Source organism: Patella vulgata, chromosome 6, assembly GCF_932274485.2.
Source record: "Patella vulgata chromosome 6, xgPatVulg1.2, whole genome shotgun sequence".
NCBI lineage: Eukaryota > Metazoa > Mollusca > Gastropoda > Patellidae > Patella > Patella vulgata.
In genome coordinates, this window is record NC_065884.2 from 67,160,041 (window position 1) to 67,171,326 (window position 11,286).

At 36.4% G+C, this 11,286-nt stretch overlaps 1 protein-coding gene across 1 annotated transcript; it reads left to right on the top strand.

Annotated features, from left to right (window-relative positions):
* Window positions 1-1,237: 1,237 nt before the first annotated feature.
* Window positions 1,238-3,669, top strand: LOC126824024 (sec1 family domain-containing protein 1). Its single transcript, XM_050553126.2, has one exon. It carries the CDS (start codon window positions 1,272-1,274, stop codon window positions 3,171-3,173), a length of 1,902 nt encoding a protein of 633 aa, XP_050409083.1. The 5' UTR covers window positions 1,238-1,271; the 3' UTR covers window positions 3,174-3,669.
* The last annotated feature ends 7,617 nt before the right edge of the window (window positions 3,670-11,286 follow it).

Consider the following 11,286-nt stretch of genomic DNA (forward strand, 5'->3'; position numbering starts at 1 on the left):
GGGACCTCCAGGTTAGCGAGCCAACATCTTAACCACTGAGCCACTGTGGCTCTGAGAAAATGAAATGAAGTGAAATAAAATACTACTGTTCTGCATCAACAGAGACAAGGGAAACAAGCGTACACCACGCAGTGTCCCATAGGTGTAATTTTGCGCAGACTGCATCTTATTTCGATATCAAAGTGTTTTAACACACTACCAAATTAATAAACACGACCTCCCTCGAATGACTAGACTGGAAAAACAAAGCTCGGGCAACTGATTGTTGAGTCGGGTTCAAACCCCCCCAAGCCACCATGACTCGACCCGACTTGTAAAAATCTGTGTAGGCCTATTCCATTTTAAAAGTTCACAAGATTATAACTTTGTAATGCACAACTTATACGTATACACAGGCCTATCTGCAGTGCAATATTTGTAGCAGTGATAATTGAGCAAGACTGAAGTCATCAGTAGTGGAACCATTTCTAACAGAGGCCTAGGCTTACTCACTAAATTATATAAGACAAAAAGAATTGCTCTACATGGAAAAACTTAAAGTAACTAAGTCTCTAACTCAATATCATTCAAAGTCTTCGACATTGAAAACACGAATTAATTGTCAATTTAAATCAACATTGATGTTGTGATCTTTCCGGGAAAAGATGGGATTCTGATATTTAATATTTAAGACAAAATAATCATTTTACCATTGCTACACGAATCGTGTACCATGCATATGTGTTTCAGCGCAATTTGTAACAATAATTAGGGACTCGAAGAACAAATCTAGACATATTCCACTAGTCATATCAAATGGTGACCTCATATTCTTATCTGGAGAGCATGCACAATAAATAGGCCTACTATCGGTGTAGACTGGAATAACCAGACACTAGAGATTGCCATTCTATTGAAACTTCTGGCGTATTTCGCCGAAGATAACTGATTTGAAATTAGAGTAAAAATGCAATCTGACCCATTGGTGTCAATTTCTAGGTCCCAAATATTAGCAATTTAGCTTCTTTAATATTAGGCCTATGTGGGTTAGGCCTAATTTATATTAGGTGGCAAAAAGTTAACCATATTGAATGAAGCGACCATTTTGATCAAGCATTTCCATTGAGGTGAGAAAGTTAATTGTGTGGGGTCTTTTTGTTTGTTTTTTTTTAAAATAATAGAATGTTTGTAAAAAGTTTTAAACCTAGTTAAAATGGAGTTACCTCCCTTCACCCGAAAGTTTAATACCGGAAGTGCCACGTTTAGGTGTCTCTACTTGTCATTTCGTCAAAATGGCAGCCACTTTGAGAGAAAAACAAGCTGCGGCCTTAAGACGAATGTTAAACTTTAATGCCCCCATAACCAAGGCTTCATCTAACGAACCACAATGGAAAATACTAGTCTACGATCGTTTCGGCCAGGATATCATATCTCCATTATTGTCTGTAAAGGAACTGCGGGACTTGGGAGTCACTCTTCATCTAAATTTGCATTCAGATCGAGACACTATTCCAGATGTCCCTGTCATTTATTTTGTTATGCCAACCGATGATAATGTCCAGAGAATTTGTCGTGATTTTGAGAACCAGTTATATGAAAGTTACTATTTAAATTTCATCTCGGCAATTTCTAGACAGAAGTTAGAAGACATTGCTAGTGCTTCCATTCAGTACAGTTGCGTTGCGCAAGTCTCGAAAATTTATGATCAGTATTTGAACTTTATTTCGCTAGAAGACGATTTATTCACTTTGAGACATCAAGATCGTGATGCTATATCCTACTACGCATTAAATCGTGGAGATGTCAAAGACACGGAAATGGAAGCCATTATGGATACGATCGTCGACAGTTTGTTTTCAGTTTTTGTGACGCTTGGTGTAGTTCCTATCATCAGATCTGCTAGGGGTAATGCTGCAGAAATGGTTGCAGAGAAACTGGACAAAAAGTTGCGTGAAAACGTTCGCGACGCCAGAAATAGTTTATTCACATCTGACAGTGCTCCCGGGCAGTTCAGTTTTCAAAGACCTCTTTTAGTTTTATTGGATAGAAATCTTGACCTTGCTACAATGTTACATCATACCTGGACTTATCAAGCCCTCGCTCATGACGTCCTTGACCTCAAATTAAATAGGGTTGAAATCGAAGAATCAACCAATGTACAGTCCCCAGCAGGCAGCCCTAGACCAATGAAAAAGAAGAAATCATATGATTTAAACACCAATGATAGATTTTGGCACATCCAGAAAGGAAGTCCATTTCCCACCGTTGCCGAAGCTGTACAGGAGGAACTTGATGCATACAGAACCCAAGAAGATAAAGTCAAAAGTTTAAAAGCTGCCATGGGTATCGAGGGAGAAGACGATTCGGCCATTAGCATGTTATCAGACAACACGGCAAAGTTAACGTCTGCTGTCAACTCTCTACCTGAACTGCTGGAGAAAAAACGATTGATTGACATGCATACAAATATTGCAACAGCTCTTCTAGAACAAGTGAAAACAAGAAAACTGGACATTTATTTTGAATGTGAAGAGAAATTAATGAGCAAATCAGTACAAGATAAGTCACTGATGGAGTTGATCGCAGACCCTGAAGCTGGAACACCTAATGATAAAGTTCGTTTATTTGCAATTGCTTTGATTTGTGGTCCCCATATGTCTGAAGCCGAGATCGACCAGTATTGCGTTGCTTTAACGGAAGCTGGGTGTGACATCAGTCCCGTTCAATATGTTCGTCGATGGAAGGCTTACGCTAAAATGACCGCTGCTCCTAGTCAATACGGTGGAGGTGGTATCAGTTCGACGGGGATGTTCGCAAATCTGGTTTCAAAAGGTTCACAATTTGTCATGGAAGGCGTAAAAAATCTAGTTGTAAAGAGACATAATTTACCAGCGACGCGGATAGTCGACGCTTTAATGGAACTAAAGTCGTACCAGGATGTAGAGGACTATCGTTATTTCGATCCAAAACTTCTTCGTGCGGACAGCTCATCGGTGCCGAGAAACAAGTCTCCGTTTCAAGAAGCTTTCGTGTTCGTTGTCGGTGGTGGAAACTATATAGAATACCAGAATTTAGTTGACTATGCTAGAAGTAAATCAGTGACCTCCCCTAAAAAGATTTGGTACGGTTGTAGTGATTTGGTTAATGCTTCGTTGTTTTTGAAACAGTTAGGACATCTAGGAAAGGAGATATGATGTAACAAAAGACATGGAATTACGCTACAACTATCATTATTTAATTGTGCTGTTTTAGAAGCAGGCCTGGAAATAACGGTTTTAGATGTACATGTACATGTATCTGTCAAAATGTCCGGCACCAATGAAATAGTACCTGACATTTCCAACTTAGTGCTGGATATGTATTAATAATATCAATAAAAAAAGACAAGTCCGGGCCAGACAAAATGACAGGCACCAGAGGTTTTGTGCCTGACAAAGCCTTAATCTGTGCCTGACATTGTCTATGACAGGTGCCTTATTTCCAGACTTGTTTAGAAGGAGTTTCTGTATATAATGTTATGTTTCAAACTATTAGTGGCAAATTACTCAAATTCGTTGAGAATCATCAAAAAATATTGGGTTCCTACTAGTGTTGGCACGATATATATGTATCATTGAATCGATGTATTATGATTCACCTTCCCACGATTCACGTATTGAGACGCTAAATCAATGTATCATGATTCTTTTTTTTTTAGTGGCAAATTACTCAAATTCGTTGAGAATCATCAAAAAATATTGGGTTCCTACTAGTGTTGGCACGATATATATGTATCATTGAATCGATGTATTATGATTCACCTTCCCACGATTCACGTATTGAGACGCTAAATCAATGTATCATGATTCTTTTTTTTTTATCTTTTTTTTTGTCGTTTCAATAAGTAAGGCTGACCTTAAAAATATCTTTGTTTCACCAAACCCGACCCACAATCGAGGAGAAGGGTCGGTAGGTCGGGGTTTTTTTTCAGATTTTTTTTTAAGAGCTAATTTGACAGCTTGATAATTTTCCGGGTGCAAACATTCGTCTTCTTTTATTGTCAAACAAATCAATGACATTGGGATTTTTCGTGATGCACGACTCGCACACGAATTGCCAGAAACTGACGTTTGAAACTCCCTCAACACGTTTTTTAACGATCGTGTGGGTTGTGCCTTCATTTTTCTCGAAAACAGATATTCAATATCCGTTTTCGAGAAAAATAGAGGCAGAATCATTTCGTGGGAATGGACGTGCTTTCGTCTACAACCATTTTGTTGAGAAGCAACACCTATGATGCTTTCGTCTTGATCAACCAGTTTCAATAATGAATCAAACCATAGCCATAGTAAAGGGAAATAACTCTCGTGATATATTTCAGGTTGACACACAAAATAAAATAAAAAGATCGCGGAAAAGTGCAATAAAATAATTTAAGTCGGGGGTGGTTTTAGTTAGTCGGTCGCGTTAGGCGAAACAAAGATATTTTTAAAGTCAGCCTAACTTGTCACTCTTGATTATACACGTCGCACATTATCCACAAACACTCTTAAATTGTCTTGGTCCTTATTTTGATCCACATCAATATTGTGATATAAAACAATTTTATTTCTTCAACCTCTGCAGGACTAAAAATATTAATTATTCATTTATCCCATTGTTTTCTTGGTAAATAGGCCTATTGACCTGGTTATGAATTGTGATACGAATCGAATCATAGCACCTAAATCGCAATAAGTATCGTATCGTGCCTGCAGTGGTAATACCCAGTACTAGTTCCTACTGTCATGTAGTTTAAAATGGTCTGTCTAGATTAGATAGTGAGTGTTGGGTTTACAATACTTTCTCTCTAGAGGGGTTTGATGGCTGAATGGTTAGCATGTGCATGCTATATCGTAAGGCCTGTCATTGAGTCAACTGGCGTGGTTTCGAATCCCCGGTTGTACGTGACAAGGAGTAGGGTCGTCTGTCCAACCTCGTGGGTTTTCTCTGGGTCCTCCGGTTTCCCCCCCACTGCTAAAGATCCCTACGCGCAAGCGAATTATTGAAATAAAATTAAACCATATGTTAGTCCCGAAATGACCTAGATTGTTTCGAGTGAATGTTAAACCCCATTTCTCTCTCTCTCTCTTTACTTTCTCTAACGGTGTTGAGTAATTAATGGTTTGAAACTAAACGTTACAGGAACTCCCACTAAAACAGCACAGCTATATAATACCCGAGTTGTAGACATACCTTTTAATTTATTACACTTGAACTTGGACATTAATAAGGGCTACATATATTGTAAATGGAGAGTACTAAGCTAATAATAAATTATAAATTCATCCATCATTTATTTGTATCATAGGCTAATAAATCATAATAGTTTAAGCTATCGATTGTCATTTCTGAGAATTTAAATCCCTTGCAATTGGCCCAATCTGATTAAAACACAGATCCTATTTCGTTTCGTTTTTATAGTTCAAAATATCGTTTTACTTGTCTTTACTACACTAGGATCTGGAAGAGTTGTTATCGTTGATGTATTCTGGATGGTGTCAGGAATTAGCCAATGGAACGGTCTGTTACGGCGAGCTTTAGGCATGTTTTGCACGGAACTGTGGGTAATCCACTAGTAACATCAATGCTGATTGGTTAATCTAATGTCTTGACGTCATAGGGTCAAAAGCCGTTCATATGACCTCTGACACGACCTATCGCTACAACCGGTCAGATCTTCATGTAGTGTTGCCCATCGAAAGTATAAAAAAAAACGAAACGAAATATAGATCTGTATTTTAATCAGATTACAATTAGCCTAAACCAGTGGACACACTAGTCGAATGATTTCGCTGAATCAACCGCCGTCGAAATTCGCCCAATGTGTCCACTGTCATTCATACCTGTATAGTATACAATGTACATGTAAATCGTAATAAAATTCAAAATATAATTTAATGTCACAATCATCACGTTTATTTCATGTATTGTTATATGTCCACATCTTATTATATGGACGTGTATTGTTGTTATCACTTTTTTCGGTCAGTTCGTAATTTCTTGTGAACACTCTTCAGTTCAGAGAGTTCTTGTGTACATTAATATCCCATCACAAACCAAAGTTAAATTAAGTATTCTGTTATTAAAAGACACAGGACTGTCTAACCTTATGGGTATCCTTCGTTCGATCCCTGCGTTGGCGAGAAAGTTCATCAGGATTTTCCAGCGTGGTTGCTCCTTGTCAGTGTTGCAGGACTGAGGGTCTATAAATGGGGCAGTGTATACATGTAGTTGTTTGGATAGGACAAAAAAAAACAAGGTCCCATGCACAAATTGGCATGCACGTAAAAGATCCCTTGGCAGTTGGAATTTGATTTAAGAGTAGGCTGTAGCACCGCTGACCGGGCAAAATTTCCCTCATAGCACACTGTAAGGCGTATGCCCGTTTTCATATCCCAGTCAGAGCAGAACAGCAGGCCATTAAACCCCATTTCATTTTAATTTCACTTGTCGCACCTCAAAAGACATATACTGCACCCAACATTAACTTTTGGAAATAGGAATTTGGTCCTAAAATGACCCTATTAGTGGTGAGCGAAAGTTACTAATGTATCTCACTCCCCCTCTCTCTCTCTTTGGGTGAGCATGGTCGTAGCTATCTTAATATTAGATAATGAATAAAGGACTTCTCTTTTGAAAGATTATGAGTACATGTATGGCGATGTAAAATAATAAATTGTAATGTTATAACCTCTACATGTATCTCGTTGTTGATAATAAAACATAAAATATACCCACTGTTGTTATTTTATTACTGCCTACAAAATAAGCACAGATAAACGTATGATATAACTTTTAATTATGGAATACAATCACTACAGTGTGCTGTGAGGGAAATTTTGCTCGGGCAGCGGCACTATAGCCTACTCTTATATCAAATTCCAACTGCCAAGGGATCTTTTACGGCCATGCCAGTGTATACATGGGACCCCAGTTTTTCGTCTCATCCAAATGACTAGACAGCTGTCTTTGTCAAGCCCTCCCTCCTGCATCACTGACAAGGGGAAACCACATCGGAAAATCCCGATGAACTTCCTTGGCCAATGCAGGGATCGAAAACTCCAACCTCCAGGCTAGCGAGCCAGCGTCTTACCCATTTAGCCACTGTGGCTCCCCCTTTTTGTAAGTTGACCACAGGAGAAACTGGATGGAATAATAGCCGTTTCTTGTAAGATGACCACAGGGGATGACTGGTTGGAATAAATTCAAGAAATTAAGACCTTTATAAGCAGAAGATAATTTATTAGATAATGCCACACAATGATATTATGCTATAACATGCAGGACAATATAATATATACATATATATAATATACACAGATATAGTTCACTCCTTAACAACAAAACTAGGACAAGAAACAAAATCCTTTAAAGCCCAGAAGTTTTAACTTGGATTCTCTAATCTTTACCAACCAAATAATACCATCCTACAATCAAGTACAATAGGACCCTGGAACTGAGCATGTTGTCATAACAATCATGTATATTCAACAATCTGTTGGTACAGTAGAGCCCTGATATAAGCAACGCGGCGGATGAAATTGCTTATATCCGATTTTACTTACATGTATATATATATATATATATATATATATGAAAGTAAAGTCTAAATTACTTATTTTATGGGTTTTCTTGGTAAATATAGTGAAACTTATACATGTATAGTATGGAAGATTGAAAAGGCTACATAAAACTTTAAAGCTATGTAATTCTGTGTAATGTCACGTCGCCTATCTAATGCAATACATTCAATGTATAATGTACATACATATGCCACTGAAATTTCTTTTCATATTTGATGGATGAATGGATGCCATGAAATATTTTGGCCTAAAACCCCACAAAACCTTAATGTGGCCCTGGGAACAAAAGGAGTAGGGCTTACTGTTCTAAGGTTAAATTCCTTAAAATTTTAATTTAATATCATTTTAATTGACTGACAGTTTCATTCTCCTGCTGACCAATTTTAATGCCAGTCAGTATAGCTGGGATACTACTTCGCCTGTATATTCCGGACATGTCCTTCACGATTTGACAAATGTCCGACCAGGAATATGCCCAATCAGACATCAAGATATGGTGAATAGTATTCAAAATTCTAAAATATATTGACTGTACTGAATAAAGATTGACAAATATAACTTAAACAAGAAACCGAGTAAGATAAACAAATTTTACAATCAACACAAAAACATGTACTAAAATATTAACAGAACACAATTTTTACGGGATATCAATCGCTGGTTTATTCTACAAGCACAGGAATTCTACAAGTATCGTTATCGCTGGTGGTAGTGACAAGGAGTAGGGTCGCCTGTCCAATCTCGTGAGTTTTTTTTCGGGTCCTCGACCATGTCCAGTGGACATTAAACTCTCTCTCTCCCATTGATACCTGTTGTAACCTGGTACTTTCAGAATAAAACAGGTGATTGATATCCCATAAAAACTTTGTTCTGTTATGCTAGGTTCACACTATCATGATCCGTGCTACGGTTGAAATTGTGGTTTTAATCGTAGAGTAATCGTTGTGATCATATCATACATGTATATTGAAGTCAGTCGTGGCAAACATGTTGACCGTATCCTAACGTATCTTCAAGTACAAGATCGTGGACTCAATAGGGACAATCCTATCGTTACACATCACACGACAGTGCGAACCTAGCTTTAATGTATTTCTCAATGCTAAACACCACTTAAAGAACATGTACTAAGACATATACACTGTAACCCAGTTATTATTTAATCTTGTGTATCTAGCACTAATTTAAACAAAGATCTGATATTAAACGAATGTGAAAGAAATTAGTGCTACATACACCACTTAAAGAACATGTACTAAGATATATATGTTGTGAGAAGTAAAAAGATAAATATAGAGAGATCCGAGTGATATTGTTTTTGTAAAGAGAATTATGTCTGTGTAATAAACAATCTTATTTACATATAAAACATACAGATATATTACTAGGGGCCTTTTACAAGAAAACTTAAAAAATCAGATATAGTACTAGGGGGCTTATACAGATGCATTATTTAAGAGCTAAATTTGATGCCTATTGCAGATCCTTAATTCATGTGACTTAAAATGTTATATCAGTTATTAATTAGACATTTATTCACATGACCAGCCCATAATCAACTCTCTAGATCATCAGATGACCATGACATTGAATGGATTAGAACATCCACACCATTTAATAATTCAACATCGAAATGTATAATCAAGACTTTGTTTATTATCATAGCAATTGTACTTGACAATCAAGACTATCTTGTCAAAACTTCAAACACTCATAACTTTGCCCAGAATAAAGTAACTTAACTGAAATTTTCAATATATTAATTTTTAATTATCTTTTTTTTAATTTTTATAGCCAGAATGGCCAGATCTTTATCTAAATCTTACATAATAAATCTTTAAACTAACATATTTTTAGACTGCAGGCTAAATTTTATACCAGTAACAAGATTTTAACATTCAGCCAATGGAAAGGCCAAAATTGTCGACACATGATTTTTAATTGTGGTCTGAATCCGTCGGCTTAAACAACGATAAGAGTTATGCCCCTTTATTTTTGGTAAAAATGTCCAACAAGAACAATTTTGAAATCCCAACACTGGGCCAAATCCTTAAAATATTTTAGTTTGAATATTTCCGTGAATAAGGTCCCTGATAGTTAACTCAGTATAATACACTGTAATAATATAAATATACAGATATAGTTCTAACCAAATAACCACCGATATAGAACGTGCAGTCATTAGAATGTGACTGACAGTAATGTACATGCAATAGACCTAATTATTCTCTAACAAATAATGAAATATAAACACAATTCTAACATACGCACAAACCCATACTTGTACTCCTCTATACAACAAATCATACTTGTACTCCCCTAGACATAAAAGTCATACTTGTACTCCTCTATACAACAAATCATACTCGTACTCCTTTAGACATAAAAGTCATACTTGTACTCCTCTATACAACAAATCATACTCGTACTCCTTTAGACATAAAATCATACTTGTACTTCTCTATACAACAAATCATACTTGTACTCCTCTAGACATAAAATCATACTTGTACTCCTCTATACAACAAATCATACTTGTACTCCCCATGACATAAAATCATACTCGTACTCCTCTATACAACAAATCATACTTGTACTCCTCTATACAAAACATCATACTTGTACTCCCCGAGACATAAAATCATACTTGTACTCCTCTAGACATAAAATCATACTTGTACTCCTCTATAAAAAAAATCATGCACCAATTAATATAACTAAACATGTGTTCCGTTTCATTTGTTAACCATGCTTTAATCTAAAAACAAACACATGAGGGTTGAGTGGTCTAGCACATGCTTTAGATCATAAGGTCTGTTGTTGAGTCAACTGGCATGTTTTTGATCCTAATCTTGTATGTGACAAGGAGTAGGGTTGCCTGCCCAACCTCATGGGTTTTTTCCGGGTCATCTGGTTTACTCCCACTGCTTAAGACCCCTACATGCAAGCAAATTATTGAAATAAAATTTACCATGTGTTAGCCCCAAAATGACCTAGTTTGTGTCGACTGGAAGTTTAACCCCATTTATCTCTCTTTCAAAATGTTTCAAATCAACCCCCTACTTTAAAATGTTGCTGGTTTTATTTTTACATACATGTATGTTTTTTTATCTTGATACATGTGGACGATAAAATTACTAATTTGGACATAAAAATCCCACGATGCTGAAATCATGGCCTGTCAGTGAGACCTTACAAATACGACCTACATGGAGGCGAGGAGGGCAGTTTCAGAGATGGAAATATGGGAGTTGGGTGGGAGGTGCTTCCTTCAACAGATACCATAGTGAAGTATCAAACTATAACAACTATTCGGCAAGAATTACAAATCCATTAAAATGATATTTACTAAATAATTACTAATAATAATATTTCAACATGCTGACATTATATAATATAAATAAAATAGATGTATTGACAACAATACACATTATATAGACCTATAGACCATGTCTGATTTAAAGTTGATTTTTAATACATGTATCTACAACAACTCATCTCGACTATTACATACATTATAAATAATATAGATGATTTGATAATTACACACATTGTAGGACGTAAGGCATTAGAACGTACAGACCATGCCGGATTTAAAGACGAGAAGCTCTGTAACTACCTTTCAGGTGTTTTAATATACCTGTCAACAACTCATCATCTCAGCTATTTACATATAATTCAATTAACATGCAGGTAATTATTT

What these genes read in the sequence shown, in the direction of transcription:
- LOC126824024 (XM_050553126.2), top strand. Translation starts at nt 1,272, where the DNA reads ATGGCAGCCACTTTGAGAGAAAAACAAGCTGCGGCCTTAAGACGAATG.